Source organism: Felis catus, chromosome B1, assembly GCF_018350175.1.
Source record: "Felis catus isolate Fca126 chromosome B1, F.catus_Fca126_mat1.0, whole genome shotgun sequence".
Lineage (NCBI taxonomy): Eukaryota > Metazoa > Chordata > Mammalia > Carnivora > Felidae > Felis > Felis catus.
In genome coordinates, this window is record NC_058371.1 from 26,660,779 (window position 1) to 26,680,995 (window position 20,217).

General features: G+C 46.0%; 2 protein-coding genes and 1 non-coding gene across 10 annotated transcripts in view; 2 read left to right on the forward strand and 1 right to left on the reverse strand.

Moving 5' to 3' along the window:
• The window catches only part of ERI1 (exoribonuclease 1), a 321,125-nt gene that overhangs the window by 122,529 nt on the left and 178,379 nt on the right, over positions 1–20,217 (forward strand). For all 7 annotated transcript variants that reach the window (XR_006596383.1, XR_006596384.1, XR_006596385.1 and 4 more), the window contains one exon: positions 10,603–10,763. The gene's annotated coding sequence lies outside the window, so the exon portion shown is untranslated. The remainder of the gene's footprint in view (positions 1–10,602; positions 10,764–20,217) is intronic.
• Positions 1,993–2,065, forward strand: TRNAE-CUC. The gene has a single exon. It is a non-coding gene; the product is annotated as a tRNA-Glu (tRNA).
• On the reverse strand, positions 2,226–13,520 carry PPP1R3B (protein phosphatase 1 regulatory subunit 3B). Of its 2 annotated transcripts, none has more exons than XM_006930598.5 (2): positions 13,277–13,520; positions 2,226–6,925 (listed from the first exon to the last, which is right to left on the reverse strand). In XM_006930598.5, exons 1-2 carry the CDS (start codon positions 13,306–13,308, stop codon positions 6,043–6,045), a joined length of 915 nt encoding a protein of 304 aa, XP_006930660.3. In that variant the 5' UTR covers positions 13,309–13,520; the 3' UTR covers positions 2,226–6,042. The 2 variants fall into 2 exon arrangements, with proteins under 2 accessions (XP_006930660.3, XP_003984694.3); XM_003984645.6 differs by lacking the exon at positions 13,277–13,520 and adding an exon at positions 12,504–13,258.

Genomic DNA, 20,217 nt, shown 5'->3' on the forward strand with positions numbered 1-20,217 from the left:
GGACGTGCCATTTGCATCTAAAGACGTGTTCTCTCCTCCCCAGTTTTCTGCATCTCTCCAATCTGAGGGACTTCTTTTCAGAATGACCTCTAGTCTCAGTTCTGTGAGAGTGACTCTAGTGTTACGGGGAGAATTCTTGGAAAAAGAATAAAGGACCCATGTGGTCATCCATGGCGTTACCACTGACTGGGTATGTGACTTTAGGAAACACACCCAGGGCCTTCATACCTTTTACCCATGAAAACGAGCTGGTGTCTCTTCAGCTTGAACACGGGTGTTATGAAGTCCAAGCTGTTGTCTGGAATGCTATTCGTTCCTGTGATTCTTATGAAGAATGTAGGCAGCATACATGGTATTTCTCACAAGTTTATATTTAGGAGCATTTTTCAAAAGAACGTGTTGGCTGGCTCCTAAGTACTCAGTATCGTTATCCTTAACCTTATCCCTGCTGGAAACACTCAGAGCCCCTTCAGGAGAGCACATGACAGGGGGACGGCAGAGTCAAGGCCAGAGCCCAGGCTTCTCGAATCCTAATCCCACACAGCATAACCCACGGCTTTTCTTGGCTATGAGAGGATTCACCTTGAACATGAATGTCTCTTACAGGGTTTGGGTAGAAGCAGCATCTAGCACCGCCTTGCACATGATAGATAAGCAGTAAATGTTCAGAGTAATTCAGGACTGGGTGTTTGCTATTCTGGGGACACTGCCCTAGAAGAGTGTTTTGTTCTGTTGTTGTTAATTTCCTCCAGCCATCTCGGAGCTGTCTGTCTCCTAAGTTAGACTTCTTTAAGGATTATGCAAACCATACTGAATCTCAAATAGACATTCATAGAAACCACTGTTACTTTCCTCCCCCTGCCCATTTCTGCGAAGGCCAATTGTGGGCAGTGCCTGGCAGTCTTGAGGAAGGCAGTTATGTGTGTAGGTCCTTTTTTGCGTTTATTTACTAGGTGCTGAGGTTTAACAGGCTCTACCTCCCCACTGCAGAACCCCACTGCCTTCTGCAGTGCGGCACAGCCCGAGTTACAGGAAACATCTGGCAACAATTTGCCTCTCCCTCTGTCCCATCTTCTGAACTTTGAAATAAAATGTCCCTAGAAATCTTTTTTTTTTTTTAATGTTTTATCATTTATATTTGAGAGAGAGACAGAATGCGAGCAGGGAGGGGCAGAGAGAGAGATGCACACACCCAGAATCCAAAGCAGCTCCAGGCTCTAAGCCGTCAGCACAGAGCCCGACGTGGGGCTTGAACTCACAAGCTGTGAGATCATGACCTGAGCTGAAGTCAGATGCTTAACCAACTGAGCCACCCAGGCACCCCAAAACGTCCCTGGAAATCTTACTTAGGGCGAATGTCTGACACCCAAAGGAGAAGAGGTCCCACCAGGAGCTGGTCCGTTTTGCTGGTTATAGTTTGAGTAAGTAGTTACAAGCTACCATGGGCATTTACAGTTTTTCTACCTTTAGAAACAGTAAACCAAAGGGGCGCCTGGATGGCTCAGTTGGTTAAGCATCCAACTTCGGCTGAGGTCATGATCTCGTAGTTTGTGAGTTCGAGCCCCACATTGGGCTCTCTGCTGTCTGTGCAGAGCCCGCTTCAGATCCTGTGTCTCCCTCTCTCTCTGCCCCTGCCCTGTGTGCTCTCTCTCTCAAAACAAAACAAACAAAAAAACCCCACACATTAAAAAAAAAAACCAGTAAAACCAAAAATATGCTTCAAGAGCAAATGAGAGGGTAGGAGACATGCCCTCAGATCAGTAAAAATGGGTTCCGAACAACACTGGCCCTGTGCTTCTTCCCTAGCACTTATTTCTGTCACTATGACCAGCTTTCACTGCTGTGACAACTTCAAAAGCAATTACCACCCTTACCACCCTTCCTGTGTGTCTCACAACTTTTCAACTCAGCCACTGATTGCAGTCCATCCCTCTGGAAACCTATATTCTGTATGTCGAAACATACAGATTGAAAATAATTCTCCCCAGGGGTGCCTGGCTGGCTCAGTTGGTAGAGCGTGCGACTCTCGCTCTTGGGGTTGTGAGTTCAAGACCCACGTTGGGCATAGAACTTGAAAGGAAGGAAGGAAGGAAGGAAGGAAGGAAGGAAGGAAGGAAGGAAGAAAGGAAGAAAGGAAGAAAGAAAGAAAAGAAAATCATAAAAAAAATTCTCAGCCTCTAACTGACTCCCAGAATAGAGTCAGTTTTAAAATAGAACAGTTTCAGTTTTGTTTTTTCTACCTTTATTATATTTTCGCATTTGAGATACAGACAACCTACTCTCTTACACCACACAAAAGACACCCATTCTTGTGATTTTAAAGTGCATCCCCCCTTTAACTTTGTGTACAAAAATATTTATTTTTTTAAAACATGCAGACGTTTCACGACAAGGCACTTTTAGGCATCGGATGAAGACAAGCCTTCCGTTTTACATTCACACTGAAGTAAAAGTGAGCCACAGTCATCGCAGCTGCCCTCCTGGGGGTCCTCACGGGTCCAGAGGTCTCTGGGATCAGATCACCCAAACTGCAAAAACATTCACGGCTTTACAACTTGGGCCGACGAGCTTGACGACCATGGCAAGGCAAAGGCGCGTGTAACCACAGCCGAACTTCCCGGTCAGGAAGTGCACAGAACCTGCCAGAAGGTCTCCCAGGACCCTGTAAGGTCCCATTATGCTCATGACTTTTTACTCCCAGTATCAGTGATGGGCGCCTCCCAGAGCAGAGGGCCACACATCCAGGGGAGGAATTTTACAGGAGGAAACAGGTGGACGACACTCAAGGTTTTTGTTCACTTCACAGAGAGGGAAGAGCCCAGAAAACAGGGCACTTTTAAAAAATGAGCTGACACTTTTTTGGTTTATAAACATAATATACAACCCATTTAACATCCAAGTGACTACAAGCAATGCTTGTTTTTAAAATGCAAATTATATGCAAGGATCAAAACCACAAAAACATTCTTTTAGCAGTTCACAATTTACACCTTTAAAAAAACGTTGAAAAGAGTAATGTTTTGCCACAGTTAAAATTAAATCTTAGAGGAAAAATAAATTCTACCTTGACTCTGAAATGGTTTTAATTTCTGGAGAACTACGTAAACTCCCCTTATTTCTCACCAGTTCCCCTACCATAAGAATACTTAAAAAAAGAAAGAGAAAAGAAACCCATTCAAATGCTCCATACCTTCCAAGAAACACTGAAAGCTTATTTATTACGTATCTTTCTATAGTCCAGCTTATTTATTGCACCTAATTTGCCAATGCTTCCCAGGGTATTTGGGAAATAAATAGGAAACGAAACGGAGCTGGTTCTCCATTTCTGGGCGGGAGGCTGGTCCTTTGAGGACAACCTTGGGAAGGGCACTGGGGCCGGGGGACGTTGGTCACCATAACCGACAGCTGTCTGAGGGTCAAACCCCCAAGTCAGGCTGCAATGACGTCTCCAACTAAGAAACTTGTCACTGTGTGTGGACCTATTTACTGATGGTGAGCTCTGAAAGAAGGAGAGGTTCTGTTGAAGCAGGTCCCGGGGCCATCTGTGGATATCCTGGGACAGAACTGGGCCAAAGGGAGATGGACTGACAGCTGAATAAAGACAGTACAACTGTTCAGAGGCCCCTTGCTCAGCGAAATGACTGACAGGGAACTGCATTCTCTCGTCAGGGGAGGGTCTTTGCAAGCAGGTGACGACTTGCCTGGGAGGCTGAGCATCCCAGGTGTACTGGCTGGGGGGGGGTTGCAACCAGTGCCCCCAGCCACAAAGCTGGGGTGAGCTGCCAGGAAGGAATGGTGGGGGGAGGGCTTATGGCTGTTTTAAGAGATACTGATCACTGAATTACCATATTTCAAATTTGACCCCGGAATGTCTGAAGATCACCATTACTGAAAAAACGAACGGGAGCCACCTGAGGCATTTTTCTTTTGCATAGAGAGTGATCTCGTTACCTTTAGTCTGGTAACATGTAAATGACAGTGCACCCTGTACCTTTCTTGACTGGACAGAGGTGGCCCAGGACTTCTTAAAATATATTCCCGACCTCTATGAAATCAGTTTTGCTTCTATTCGACTTTGATTTGCACTATCAATCGTGCTGGTCGCCAGATCCGTAACAACAAAAGTGCCGTCTGTGTGCCTGATGTAAGATATGCTTAGAATAAAACACAGTTCTGCCCAAGTTCAGCACAAGACAAAAATGTGACTGTCCCATATATTGTGTTACGCATTCCCCGAGTCCTACCCACCTGGGAGAGGCATAAGCAATAAAGCACTAGGTCGCAGACTAGTAACAGCCAGTTTTAGGAACAAGAACTAACATCAACCACCACACCGCTTAAGAACATTTAAAAAGTCGAAATATGTTAAAGTTCAAAAAAGAAAGAAAAGAACAAAAACAAAAACAAAACCCAACCACAAAACTCTAGGAGCCTGGACCCTCCATACCTGCCTGGCACCAATGGACAAAGCCACAGAAGCCAGGAGGTTTTTTTCTAATCGGTCTGGAACACGCAAGCCAAAGCGACTCCTCGCTTGCCAATGCCAGTAGCTGTGCCTCCGTGTCCAGGCAGCTGTGCACCCCTCTTTCTGCCTCACTTTACGCAGATCAGGCAAAAGGAAAACGAGACAGCCATTTAACTAAGCTCCAAAAACAAAAGCAAAACAGAAAAAAAAAACCCAACCTTCTTCAAATACATATGTAAAAATATTTTTTAAACACCCCCAAGTACAAGCCAATCTTGCCCAAGAAAACTCACAGGCTCTGGGGATCCATCTGTCAATGAAAGTCCCAGGAGTCTCACATCAGTATGAACCGACAACTTTTAATGCATTAGTCCAATATGGTTAAGAACAAGTAACCTCTGATATTTCAGAGTCGCCAAACATGGAAAATAAAATGTGAGAACTTGGTGAGGTTTTTCTCCCTGATCCCTTTATGCACTTGCACTCCATAAATAAGAAGCCCCAGGTCACAGTCCCTGCGTGCTCGGAAAGAGGCCTGGGTGTCGCAGATCACGGTCAGCCTTAGACCAAACACTCACTGAAGGCTTTGAGGATAGATGGGATCTGCAAATCACAATGTCCTGAACACGGCAGGAAGGAGGGCTCTCGAGGAAAGGAGAGTCTCAAATCCCTTTGTGAAGAATGGGGTGCCTGCAAACCAGCGAGCGAGTTCAAACAAATCCTGTAACGGAGCCGTCTGGTGACTCAGGAGCGAGTACTTCGAAAGCTCCCCCAGACGCCAAGCGGACATGCTACCCGTGTCCCACCCAGACTGTCCTGCCTGTCAGTCTGTAACCCGGCACTGGAGCCAGTTACTTTTGCTAACTGGGGCATCGTTCTCTGCTGGACGCTCTGTGGGGTCAGAAAGAGGAAATGCCTGTCTTCGGCACAGGCTAATTTGCCTTGCTTATCTTTTCCTCGGCATCAGATGAGCTGTGGACGAAAATAAAATGCAAAAAAAAAAAAAAAAAAAAAAAGAGCACAGAGATAAAGCGTGAAGTACGTGGAGACCCGGAACAGCAGCAGCAAGGGGTGGGGGGTAGGGGGGCGACCCGGCTGGGCAGACAGCGCACAAAGATGAGCCGCAAGGGTCCAATGGGAGGTGACTGGGCACGGAGTGACTTTCAGGTGACTGATTTTCCACATCCCGGGGAGGGAGGCGCGGCCCCTCCAGGCAGCCGGATCACGCTCCTGGTTGCATCATTTCGAAGCCACTGCCCTCCAGCTTCTCCAGCACTGCCCGCAAGGCTGGTTCCCGCCCAGGCCCTTCCCACACTGGTCTCCTGCTCCGACCCTCGAGGCCGCCGCAGGTGCCGAGCAGACCAGCACCCCGCATCTACCCTGGCGTGTGAAACCAGTCGTGAGATCTAACCCTGGCTGGGTTTTGCTGGCTTCAGAAAAAAGTGAGTAGGATCCTTTCTTTTTCAAAAACTGTGCCTAATGGCAGTTCAGCTGCTCTCTGGCTCCGTCTCCGCCTGCCTGTGACTGCAGCTAGACTTCCCAGGACCCACTCAGCCGCGCTCTGTCACGCACAGTCACTAGTAGTAGGGCCCTAGCTTTTCGTATCCTAAATAACTAGGCCACTCTGGAAACAGACCGTAGGAACACCGAGGGCTTCCAAACTGGTCAAAGGATATTCCAAAATCTGGTCCGTTCTGTGGCTCGGCTGTTCCCTGAGAGGATTTCAGTTCAGCCCGGATGATCCTATAGTTTTTGCCTTTGTTGCTGTCCCAGTAAGTCTGTCCGCGGCACTCAAAGCACACAGCAAACTCTATTCTCTCGTAAGACTGAACTTTCTCAGGTAAGCTAATGTCAAAGGAGAACGTGTCCCTGTCTGAACCAGCGTAAGTGTCCTTCACATACCAACAGGGAAAGTCTGTGAAGCTTTTCCAAGTGTCAAATGTCATCCGTATTTTCACCGTCTTCTCAAACGCCAGGTTCTGCACTTTCACTGTGCCAGCAATCGCTCTGTCTTTCAGCACACAGTTTTCAAGGCATACGTGGTCGGTCTGAAGCCGATTTCTAAAGTCTAAGTAATCTGCGGAAGGCTGTGAAAAATCCAGAACAAAGCTCTCGCTCTCTGCTGTCGTCAGACTCACAATGTTGTCTAGGAGCTCAGTGATGTTAAACGGAATATCTAATGGGTCATCGAATTCCGAGAACACTTTGACCATTGTCAGGGCCAGCCCTTGGTTGTCTGCGAAGGACACCCGCTTTTTCACCTTCTTCTCCTGCACGGTGGGGGCCACCATTCCGCCGGCTTCATCCTTGCTGCTCAGCTGAATGCAAGGCCTCAGTGGTTTGCTTGGCTTTGGCGAAGCCTTGAAGGCGAACCTCTCTCTGCGCAAGGAAGGGGCCATGCAGCTGTACCTGCACTCTATGTCCACAGCCATCATTGGGTTAGAGGAACAGGCTAGAACCCTGGCAAAAGGGGAAAGAAAGAAACGGCCGTGAGATCAGACAGAAGTTAAACTCCTCATTCGAACAGGGACTGGCAAACAATGTCTGCCTTCAGCTCTGGCCCAGCCCCTCTCCCCCCCTCCCACCCCCTCCGCTGTGGTTCCGTATTAACTCAAGTGTGATCCAGCAAGACTTTGGGTTCAGGGGACATTAAGACTGTAAAGTGGGGTGAAAAAGAGGACTGGGGTCAAAACAAATGAAAAAACAAACTATTTTCACAGGTTTTTCTGTCGGGATTTCTTGGGGGGCCTCACATGCCAGAGCGTCTTGGGGAATACTGAAAAGAACAGGCGGTCTGCAAGAGTTCCCAAACTTATCTAACTAAGGAATCCTTTTTTTGTGGAACAGCTTGCGGAACACATGTTCTGAGGAACACACTTTGGTAAAGACGGCTTTAATAGGATAAAAATAAATGAACTCATGCCACGAATATTGGTAGTACCTATATGCCAGATAGTATGCTAGACACTGAGATTCAATGGGGAACACAGACACAAAGCTGTACAGTAGGTTTTTATTTTTATTTACTTATTTAAATATTTTTTAAAATGTTTATTTATTTTGAGAGAGTGTGTGTGTGTGCACACGTGAGGGAGGGGCAGAGAGAGGGGGAGAGAGAATCCCAAGCAGGCTCCTGGCTGTCAGCATAGAGCCTGATGTGGGGCTTGAACTCACAAACTGTAAGATCATGACCTGAGCCGAAGCCGAAATTGAGGGATGGTCACTTAACCAACTGAGCCATCCACGTGCTCCTAGATTTTTATATTCCAGCATATTTTTCTTTTAAAAAATGCCAACAATTCAGTTGTTTTCAACCTTTCATATAGGTGAATATTTGTTTTTTCTGTAGTGGAAAATAGTCTCTATAAGAATAAAAGGCAAAGAGAATCATACTACAAGATCAGGTTAAATCTGACTTCCTAAAAACTATATTTTTCTAGAAGTGAGAAAAAATAAAACCAAATGATTAAAGACAAACTGGGAAAACATTTTATAAAAAGCATGGCAGCAAAGAGTTAATACCTTCATATACAAAGAGTTCCTACAAAACAATAAAAAAGTAAAATAGTCAACACAGAAAAATGAGCAAAGAACATGAATAGAAGATTCCTGAAAAAAATTAAAATTGGCCCATAAATATACAAAATGTCCAACTTAAAGAATTTAGATTAGAAAACAATGCCTGTTGTTGCCTACTGAGTTAGTAAAGACTTTTTAAAGATAATATAAACACATGTATTAGTCTAAGTCAGCACAACCTTTCTAAATATTCTTCTCATTTTTGGTTCTTTTTTTAACATTTATTCATTTTGAGATATTCGTTTTATATATTTTGAGAGAAAGAGAGAGAGTGAGAGAGCATGTGAGAGGGGGAAGGGCAGAGAGAGAGGAAGACACAGAATCAGAAGCAGGCTCCAGCCTCTGAGTTGTCAGCACAGAGCTGGATGTGGGGCTGGAAACCCAGGAACCGTGAGATCATGACCTGAGCCAAAGTCAGATGCTTAACCGACTGAGCCACCCAGGCGTCCCGATCATTTTTGGTTCTAATATTGCATACAGGTATTCATTTTAAAGAGTTAATGAAAAATGCATGGGGGTTAATGTACTAAAATGGTCAATGCAGCATCCTAGGGAGGAAAACGTGAGAAAATGAAAATAACCTAAATTACCAATAACAGGTATCTGGTTAAATCAAGTATACCACCACATCCAGTGTTAAAATTTTATATCATCATTAAAACTATTATTTGGAAAAAAAGGTATAAATGGCATAGAAAAAATGGATAATAATATACTGTCAATGTAAAAAATAGAGAAGATAAAATTGTACATAGACTAGATTTGTGGGAGAAAAATACTAGGTATATGCACAGAAAAAAAGACTAGAGATAGATTTAAAACCCTTAGAATATCCAGGTGATGTGATTTCAGGAACTTTGTTTTCCTGTTTTGTGTTTCTTGTATTTTCCAAAATCACATCAAGGGGTAAAACGAATCTAAAAAATGCCTCAAATATTTAAGATTGGCCCAAAACCTATCCTATCAAACACTATGGCCTCGCTAAAGTCAAGCAATTTTTATCATTCCACTTACCATGGCAAATTTATATTGATTTGATGGTTACAATGGGCTAATGAAGAAGTCAGTGATGAAACCAGGATTAAAATCTGGTCTGTGAACCGCAGAACACAGGGTGTGGATTCCTTCCCAAACCTCTCTCCCCTCGCCATGGCAAAGGGGAAGGTATGTGCTGGGGTTGGGCTGCTTGCTCTCAGGCCTCCCCTGGTTCCTGCCCACTGGTGGGGGGCTTCAGGGTGATGGTATATTTGATCAAATATACAAAGAAAAATAAGAACAAAGACGTACTGGGTTTGATCCCATTTTCCAAAAGAAATATAACCCTTCCCCTAGGATGCAGGAACCATTTAGTGATAACTGACTGGAGAAACATACACATTCAGAGCAAAAACAATAAATTATAGCCGCAATGTAGTTATCTAAACATACATTTTAAACGATACTTGTCTTACTGTTTCCCCTCTAACAAAACCAATGAGTGAACATTTTAGAAGCAAATTTGCTTTCTATTATCTGTTCTATCCATGCAATCGTTCTGGAAAGGAAAAGTTCTGACTGAAATAGGCAAGATAGGTTTACATAAGGTCTGTGGGTTGGCTAATGAGTTCAACGTCAAAAGAAACCCCTAGGGGCTCCTGGGTGCCTCAGTGGGTTGAGCTGGACGTGCTTGATTTTGGCTCAGGTCATGGTCTCACAGTTCATGAGATCAAGCCACACATCAGGCTCTGCATTGACAGATTGCATTGGTTAGACTGCACTGGAATTGTACTTTCAGCTTTAACGTTAACACAGGTAGTTGGGTTTTTTTAAATTAAATGTGGATTAAAAATACCCCCAAAGTGAGCATCCCACTCTTGCATCCCAGCCCCTCCCACTCTGCCCACCCTCGACAACCTGGGTGTGACCTGAGGGGGGTGGAGTTGCCCTCAGTCCACTACAGTCCTTCCTCCTTGCCTGAGTCAGCACAAGGTCAACTGTAAGTTCTCTATCTTCTTCTCTAGATCTCTTCAAGCCTGCAAACCAACCTCCTACATGCTTTGCCGCACAGTTCAATAGAAAAAGGTTGGGAAACTCTCAGGATACCGTAGAAACAGAATTCTAAAACAAGCAGATCAGTTAAAGGATCTGCACACTTAAACTAAAGTCACTCTCAATTTCTAATCCTAAAGATTACAAAGACTTAGTTGAAGAGCTTGGTAAAGTTTCCCTTTGGGTGTAAATTTGCCCCTGAGCTCCCTTCTATCACCAAGCTGTTAAGCACTAGTGGAACTGGGGGTGGGAAGGTGACGTCCTGGTCAGAGCCAGCTCTAATTAAACAATTCCACTGGCACTTTCTACAGCCTAATTGGTTTTGCAACATTCTTCCATCAAAGGCAAAAATAAAGTTAATTACCTGGCCACCCAAGGGCTACTGCCTCAGGGACACTGCACAAGCAATCACTGCCCAGGGTCCCCTTCACTATTTTAGGGTCACCATAACTGGAGGGGAGGACATTAATCCCTGTAGCCCCATACATATGGATACGATCTGACTGTTGGCCGCTTGCCTATCCTCACAGGTGGATCCCAGCTTTTATGACCCAGACCATTCTCCAAGAAGCAGTGTACCAAACTCTGGTTTCATGGAAGCTCTTCTGACCCTCTACTCAGGAATTCCCCGATGGACTGTGACAGGGCTGTCCATCACCCACAAGTCCTCCTAGCAGTGGAGATGTACGAGGTAAGTTTCCTAAGTCTCTGAAAGGAAGGCATCTGGAAGGTGCTTTATCCTCAAATGGCATAAAAACGAGCAGGTGCCATCACAGTGCACATCAGGCTGCATCTCAGGCCCCCGCCTGACACTCTCCCTGGCTGCTCAGCCCCTTTCTCCCCAGGCCAGGGAATATAAGTCACCAAGCTGGGCCAGGGAAAAAGCCAGCAGGAGAAGACACAGACACATATTTGAACCAGTAGAGCATGACAGAGGACTGGATACCAGTTTGCTGCGGGACAAGATCATGAGAATACGAGTGGCTATTACTCCGAGTCTCAAACACTTGGGTTCCACATAGATGCCCAAGAGATCAATTTTGCGCCAAGAGGGACTGGGCCATGCCCAAGGGTAGATTTCAGGGTTCCTGGTCAAAAGATGGCAAATCCCAGCTCTCCATGAAAATTGGAGAAAACAGGGAGAGTTCTGCAGAAACACTTTCCCTGTTCCACTAGTGCCAAAAAACACCTTCTCAGGACGGCTGGTCAGGTTAGATGTCATGGTGGTTTTTCCTGTGAAAACTAGGGTAAACTGGTAGAAAATAACCACATGACCTTCACAGTTTCAGACAGCCGAGCTACTGACTTTTTGGCTGTGCCTTTTATAGGAATAAACTTTTTTGGGGATTGAGGCCAAGATATTTGTCCTCCATTTTCATACTCTGATAAGAAAAGGCAGAAAAATCAGATGACCAAGAACCCACCAGGAACACTGAAACTACCTTAGGTAAGCATTCACAACTAGGTTATACTTTTTTAAAAGATATGTCCATCTACCCCTTTGCCATTACTTTACTCCCCCCCCAAAAGGTTTGGCTGACATAATATGAACAAAGTTGACATATTTTCCTTTGTACTGAGACCATGGGGCCCTTGTTCACAGCCTTAACAGCCACTTGAACTCTTCTATCCTGTAACCATCAACTAAAGCATCTTTGAGACACATACACACACACACACACACACACACACACACACACACACACACACACAGCTGCGTATTACAGGAAAGAAAACTCCACCTGCCACCTGACAATGCCCAATGTGAAACAGAGCACTGGCCTGGGAATGCCTGTGCTGCCCACTTGGAGCAAATCACTGAATCTGTCCAGGCTTCAGCTTTCTCCTCTGAGGTCCTTTCTGGCTCTGCCGTTCTTGTTTGCTAATAATGCCCACTAACTCTTCCCACTCACTTTTCCCTAAATACCTCTACTTTCCTCTTGTGGTGAGTCCACAGGCTGTCTTCACTTTAGTCTTGGCTCCTGCACAACCTCGCCAAATGAACCATTTCCTCTTCTCCCCACCCCAGCCTCAAAGCTCTAACGTCTCTTTTCCCTGACCCTGGGTCTCCCAAGGAGGCCTGGCCACACAGACCACAGGCTCCAACACCTTTCAGCAACTCTCCCAAGTATTCAAGTCAAGCCTGTCCTCAATTTTCTCCTCTAGAGCAGAAAACAACACCCGACAGGCCACAACTCTTCAACTATGTCCTTCTGGACCCTATACCCTGTCTTTTACAGCAAGTCCCTTCCACACCCCTTTCTCCGAGTTCAAAAGCGGGGCATGAACAGGGCAGGGGGCAGGCCAGAGCTTCCAGACTTGGAAGATCCCACAGGTCAAAGCCATCCTGACCCTGCCCCCCTCGGTCCAACCGGCCTGCACCCCGCCCCCAAGCACTCCTGGAGCCTCCTTCGACTTGTCCCTCACCCACCTTTTGGACCGTGGGGAAGCCCCCTTCCCAGCTGGTTCGCTGCATCGGAGAGTCCGCAGGGAGGTGGCAGGAGAGGCCGCCACCACCGGACTACGTGAGCGTCGTGTGTCCGGGAGGCAGGGCTTGCGCTCCGTTCCCGGAGATATGACCGGTAGGGGGAGGAGGACGACGAGGGGGAGGAGCCCAAGTTATCACACCAGGGCGGGGCGGCGGGGCAATCCCGGTCGGAGCGGCGCCGCGAGAGCGTCCCCGCGCGGCAGACTCTCCCCCGCCGTCCCGGGACAACCCCTGCCCGGGGACCGAGGACCGGGGTGGCTCTGTGCCCCATCGCAACTTGGCGACCTGAGAGATGGCCCAAGTGTGTTTCCTTGCATATTACAGAGAAACCGAGGCGCTGAGAAAAAAAGAGACCTTTCTTGTACTCCAGTCCCCAATTGCCCAATTTAGGGGACACTCTCCGGGACTGTCGGGTCCCAGGCTGGAAGCGCCGTGTCCCAGGTTCGAACTCGACACAAGAGTCCCAGCCCGGGCCACTCCTCGCGGCCAGACCCGCACTTCTGTGGAACACGTGGATCCAGCCAGGCTCCATCCCACCTCTGGTCCCTGGGTTGCTCTCTCCACTCAAGCCCGTCTAGAGTGTTCCACCCCCGTAGTGCAATTGCAAGTTGGACAGTGCAAGTGCAGGTGGCAGGAACCAAAGGTCTCCACTACGCACTCCTCGCAGCCCTTTCTCGGCCCTGCACTGGGACGCTAGGGCTTGGGGACTGACGTACCTAGTACAGCTCATAAGTGCCGAAGTACACATGCGCCAGCCCGCGGCAGCATCCGCGCCGAGGTGGCAGGAGCAGAGGCGGCGACGGCAAGAGTGGGGGGCCGGGACTCAGGTCTGCGCCCTGGGCGGGCAGACGCATCCGTCCGTGCGCGAGAGCAGCCCGCTCGCCTCGTCCCTGCGGCCGGTCCCCCGGACTCAGGCTCCCAGCCGCCGCGCTGCTCCCTTTAACTTTCCAGCACCTCTCCCCACTTGGGGAGCCATCCCGGAGCCCTTTTCACGTGAACGCCCCCCACAGCCAATGGGCGCACTCGGGACGCGAGCCGTCGACCAATGGCCGTGGAGCCGCGGTCCGGGATAGCACCGCTTCGCCACGTGATGGGCCCCGCGCCCAGAGTGATAGTGTTGCAGTTCGGGGGCTGGGAAGGGGGCAGTGGGGTCACTCTTTCATCAGAAGCCTGGGGACGGGCGCCAGGGGGCAGAGGCACTTTCCTACAGAGGAGCGTCCAGTTACAGCCAGAAGGCTGGGTCGCAGGCGGCTTTGCCAAATTCCCTCTTCCTAGGCAAAGCCCCTGCGGGCCAAAGCCTGCCTACATTTGCAGACGTAGTTGCGGTTGCATTCACACCGTCCCGCGGTCCGCCTTCATCTTACGCTTGAGCCAGGGGGGGTCACAGATGTCCCTTACTTCCCCATCACCTGCGGATCCCAGAGGAGCCCCAGGAGAATGGGAAGTGTGTTTGCCTCCGTGTTAGGTAGAGGCGCTCTGGGATTGACACTTCAGCTGTAAGGGTCATGTGGAAAACAAGTAACTACGGATGCTTGCTTTGTGTTAGTCATGGGTCCAGGTGTTAACTGTGAAAGGGATACAGTAAAATCGTTTTAGAAAGTTGTTATTGGGGCCATCTGCCAGAGTACCGCAGATATAGGTATATAGGTAGGTACATTTCAGAGGAAATTACCTGACTTGAATCTGTTACAACTACCTGTACCAACAGGGCCTCTATGATCTCTGTGAGACACCTTGAAGTCTGTAGAGAATGATGACCCTAAAAGAGACCAGACCCTTCCTCTCATATGATTTCATTTAAATATATATTTATATAGTCATGTATTAATCTCCTTGGCGCTCAGCTCCAAGCTAGCCACTTCAGGGATGAGGATCCTAGTTTTCTAGTTTTCGTGATGTTTGGAAATTGATAGAGGGTTGTCAGCCTTTTAAAGTGCCAAGACATTAACATAAACAAACCCTACCGTCTTGTGTTACCGTCCTTTTATTTTAAAAAATACTCTTTAACAACAAAAACAAAATAACAATCTCAGAGTAAAGGCTATTCCTTCACATTGGATATATTTAGCTTTATGAACATTCATTCTGTGGAACACGGCATTTGGGAACTTCTGCTTTAAGGGAGATGAGCACAAATTCTAATTTTACTAGAAATGTAAAACTGAAACACTGGTGGGTTGCATTAGTCTGATACAAGCCTTCAGCTCAAGACACAGTCTGCCTATCTGAAGAGGAATTATTAGCTTCTTCCTTCTCTTTCAGTGGACATATATGATAGAGGACCACCTCTGAAATCAGCTGTTGGTAGGCGTTTGGCAAACACAGTTTCCATGGAATATTCCCTTTGCCAACTCTCAACCCCTTTTATTAGCTGATGAGTAGGTTGAAGATTTATTAAGCCAAGTGTTGGCTACATTTCTCAAAGGTAGCGAGCATGCTAGAGGAGTGGGCAGAGATAAAGAGCCAACCCGTGTTGCAACATGAATGCAGGCAAAAGGCGATCTGAACCAAACTGGGAAGGAGTTGGGACAAGTAAATACAAACCTATAGCATTAAGGTTTGGAAGCATCTTCCTTACATGGATCTAGGAAACCATGGGTCATAATTTCCCCTGTGGGTTAGGTTACTATTTCAGACCAGGAGAGTGGGGCTAAACTTAGTTGTGGCACACCACAGTCTTGGTAGGTAGGAGTGTGGCGTCCTTGAGTTTGAAAAGAGCACGGTCTCCTTCGAGATCAGAACAGAGCTGGGAAGTCGGCTGTTCTGGGAAGTAAGTTCTGTTCCAGCAGAACTCAGCAACTCCCGTGCCCCAGAAGCTGAGAGCTGGACTGGCTGTTAGTCACAATCTTGTCTCACTGTCATTTTATAGCAGAAAGAAAGTAAAAACAGAATGTGTCAACCTTTTAGTCAATGCATACCAAGTTCCTTTTAGACTATCTGGCACTCAATTTCATTTAATCTGGCCTTAATTTCATTTAATAAGCCAACTCTCCCCACAAAAATAAACCAAAATCCTAGTAGTAGCTAAGCAAAGCTAATTATCATTTTCCCATAAACTTTCTTTTTGGTGGCTATTCGTGGCTATTTGGTGGCTGTCTTCCTTGCACTTGGGCTCAGCTTCAGTCTTACACATTTGTTTATTCATTTAACACATTATTGAGTAACTACTATAAACCTGGCTGCTGGAAGTGGAAAACGAGTGAAATACGATCTTAACTTTCAAGAAGCTCTTAGGCTAATAAGTACTGATGTAGAATAAATGTGTGTGGAAGGTTAATTCTCTGTATTTTGGGAGCTAAGAGGAAGACTGCTTATGTGTGGCTGTGGAGGTGGGATGGGAGTGAGGAGGGTCAGCTGAGGAAGTGAGCATCGAACAGGATCCTGAAGGGGGAGTCAGAGTTTAGGGGTAACGGGAGAGAGCATGGCAGGAATTGGCAAAGGAGCAGAGTTCTATATGTTCCCCCAAAGAATTTCCACTGCTGATTAAAAAATAAGTCTCCTTTCTGGCTTAAATATGAGACAGTGTTTCTTTATGCATGGGTTAACATCAGCTTGCTGTTCATCCATAAAGTTTTTGAAAATATCATTAATATCTTATCTCCTTCTCAACCGAGCACATTTCAAAAACAGCCAAACCCAGGTCTTATCTTCATCCAAGATTTTGGAAGAAAAATCTCTTTTTTCTTTTCTTCTTAGAGTCCTAACTTTTCTTTCTCTTTGGATAAAAATTGTTGCAAAGTGCCTCTAAATATAAATAACCAGCATCAAGAGTCAGAACTCAAGAAGAGAACATTCTTTTGCCTGATCAGAATAGAAAGTGGGAAAGACTGTTCCCAAACTGCCTAAGTGAATTTATATTTAGACAAGTGGAGTTGTTTGCACCTGTCAGAGCTGCAGACATGTTCTGGACGCATTAGGTTACCTGGGGCCCTCTGCCCCTCTTTCAGATCTGACTGAAAGAGACTTGCTAGGTCATGTTTTACGGGATAGGCATCTGAATACTAACAGAGATTCCGTAAGCCTCTTGTCTATGGAGAATGTCTCCTTTGTGTGGGAGAAGACCCTGAGGAGTTTACATATCCAAGCTCCCAGAGCCCAGTAGGGCATTTTCCTCACTGGGGAGGGCCTTTGAGTTCCTGAGTGAGGCTAATGTGTTACTTTTTTAAAAGTTACATGTACGGAGCGCGTCGCAGCTTCTTCCTATGAACCTACTACAATACCTTTGAGTTGTATTTATTATTTTGTTTTATGATTGTAAAACGAACGCTAGGTTACTGTAGACATTGTAGAAAATACGGAAAGATATAAAGTTGGAGATAGCATCAGCAGTACCCAGCAATAGCTACCAATATAATTCACCATCTTTTTTTCAGTGTGTAGTCTATGCATAAACATTCTATTATCAGGATCATAGTATAAAGAAGGTATACTATCTTAATTTTTTACTCATGACAGCTTCTCATTTTGAGTACATTAATATTATTATACTTTTTCTCACATGCTTTTTGATAGCTGCATAATATTCTTGCATACAAAGACGATGCTTTAACTATGTTCTTATTGCGGGACACTTAGATGTTTTTTCCCCAAATTTTCTCTATTTTTAATGCACTTTGATAAGCATCTTTGTAGTTAAACCTTTGCCTGCATCCCTGGTTATTTCCTATTTCCCTGAGTACAGACGCTCTTTAGACTCCTGATTTATATTGCCAAATTGTTTTTAGAAAGAGCAATGTTGATCTTTCATTCCCACTATTGGGGAAAATTAAGAATTAAATAATCTTAAGGTCTTGGTTTGTGGATTTGGGGCAAATTATACCTTAGCTTACAAAAAAAAAAAGCCACATGGGAACTTTTACCACTGAATCATACATTCTGTGCCTGGGTAAAAATGGCTACATACCTCATCTTTTGCTTTAGGTTTGAATCTCAAAGTACAGAATCAACTTGTGTTATGAATGGAGACTTCATAACCCATATTATTGACTTAAATTGTATTAGGTGGTGACTGGTCAGAGAGAAGGTGGAGAGGCTGGGACAGGGGAATACCACTTTGCCACAGGCTTAAACGGAATCGGGCAGATCTCCATGTATATTTATATTCTTTGCTCATTCATCCCTTGTTCATGACTGGTGTGGTCATAAATTATATTTAAACACGTGACTGTATACATATGATCCTCTGTAGAACATCCAGAATTTCATGACAAGTGGCGTGCATTTTTCGGAGGAGAACAATATGTCAAGCTCTTTGGAGGACTGTGACGGACCACTTGGCTGCCGCGTGCCTTGTCCCTTCGGTCTGGGCTGTTTGTGCCACATGCCTCTGGAGTCAGATGCCTCGGATACTGCAGGCACTTTGGGTTTGGTGTAAGCGACTGTATTTCAGCCGGTTTCATCTGCTATTTCCAAAACTGCCTGGATAGCGCTCTTAGAAACAGGCTGCGATAGGATTGGCATTAAGAAAACAGTGACTCACTTGAGCGGTGAGGAAAACTATTAAATATTTATGCACGATGAGTTCTAAATGGACCCCACCATGTTCTCCAGCCACCTTTAATTTTCCATCACTTCTCTTTTTCTTTGAAACATAGAGGCAGCACCTGAACTGACTTCGTGGTTTTCCTTATGATCATTCGATATCCTCTAGAGAATTAGGACTTAAAGCCTGCATTCTTCCCTCTCGAAACTCATGGTAACAATTTCTCCACATGGAAAACCATGGCTGTTTTGGAGCTAGAAGTTGAGCAAGGGAAGCTAGGAAGTCACCCCGTATGGAGAATATTCCTTCTCTGCCTCATGCCTTACCTGAGCTCTCAAGGAGCACACATTTCGGAGGGTAGAGGGGGGACCCATGGTCCAACGTGTTTATTTCACCTACTGCTTAAAACAATGCAGAGGACAATAGAGTATTTGTTATAAAGGCTACTCGGGTCTGTTATAAAATTACACTTCACTAAAAACAACAACCTGATAACTAACTATTAGTATGGGTCTTACTTGGTGAGCAGTCAGGATTATAGAATATACAAAGGCCAACTTTGACATTGTTTCCATTTAAGCCTTGGAGATTGATATAGCCATGTATTAATTCTTAGCAAAGACATTAGGTGTCGTTCCGATTTTCTTCTGTTAATTCTTTGGTCATCTTCGACTGCAGAGTCCCTTGAGACATAAGGGCTGTTGCCTACTGTCTTTCTCAAGGCTTACTGCTCTGAACAGTTCAGTAACTTCTCCTTTTTTCCCTGATTCTGACCCTGCTTCCTCTTCCCTCTTCTTCCTTTCTTTTTTTTTTTAATTTTTTAATGTTTATTTTTGAGAGAGAGAGAGAGCATGAGCAAGAGAGGGGCAGGGAGAGAGAGAGAGAGAGAGAGAGAGAGAGAGAACCTGAAGCAGGCTCCAGGCTCTGAGCTGTCAGCACAGAGCCTGACATGGGGCTCGAACCCACGAGCTATGAATCATCACCTGAGCCAAAGTCAGATGCTTTACCAGTAGAGCCACCCAGGTGCCCCGACCCCCTTTCTTTTCTTTTTTTTGGGGGGGTATTGCTCCCTAGTTTGTAAAATCTAAAAATTTTTCTCCCCTAAGATTAGTAAGTAAGCATTTCTCTTTCTTATAAATTAGCATTTTCCATCAACTCACAGGGACAATCCAAAAGCCAAGGGTTAGGAGAAGAAGTGTATTACAAAATAACTTCCTGCCAAATTTCCTAGGAAGACACATAAAAAGATGAAGACTCAAGAACCGGGGTGCCTGGGTGGCTCCATCGGTTAAGCATCTGACTTCAGCTCAGGTCATGATCTCGCAGTTCGTGGGTTCGAGCCCCACGTCGGGCTCTGTGCTGACAGCTCAGAGCCTGGAGCCGGCTTCGGATTCTGTGTCTCCCTCTCTTTCTGCCTCTTCCCTGCTCACATTCTGTGTCTCTCTGTCTCTCAACAATAAATAAATGTTAAAAAAAAAAAAGACTCACAGAACCCTCATACCCTGGATATAATGATGTACGGTGTTTAAGAGCTCGGCCGTCTGGTGGTCCTGCACTTGAGTACTGATTCTGCACCATGGGCTGTGGACCTTGGGAAAATGATTCCCAACTCTGTGCCTCTGTTTGCATCACTGTAACATGGGAATACTAATGCCTGCCTGGCAGGACTACTTTGAAGATTTCCGGGAACACTTTCTGTGTGACCAGGATGACCTAAGGGCACCAAAAGTCACATTACTTGATTATTCTCGATGCAATAAAACCTGGATCTGAACGCTCCCCTTACCAAAGCCAGCAAGAAGCTTAAAACCAGGTGGCTTATGCAGGCCTCCAAATTGGGAACAAGCCCTTTGTCCTTGAACTCTGGGCACTGTCCTCGATGCAGCTTCTTCTGCAGCCCATTGTCTGGAGAGGCCCGGTCTTCGCCCCACACCAGAGCTACTGTCTGAGACAGGCTTGGACACTGCCCACTTAGCCGGCCTGGTGTGAAGCTCGTGGGCCCCCAGATCCAAGGCTTTTTCACGTCAGCAGGCTGTCAGTTTCTATCACCTGCAGAAACTTCAGTTCCCACAGGTCACATAGAAGTCACTCCCTCTCTGGGCTGGATCTTTCTGCAAACCCATTCAAGCACCAGGCTCTACATCTCTCCCACTCTTTTTTTTTTTTTTAATTAAA

Excerpts from the sequence above, each read along its gene's own strand:
- PPP1R3B (XM_006930598.5), bottom strand. The coding sequence starts at position 13,308 with ATGTGTACTTCGGCACTTATGAGCTGTACTAG. Across the intron at positions 6,926-13,276 it reads GCACTTATGAGCTGTACTAG|GGTTCTAGCCTGTTCCTCTA; the intron begins GTACGTCAGTCC and ends CCCTTTTGCCAG.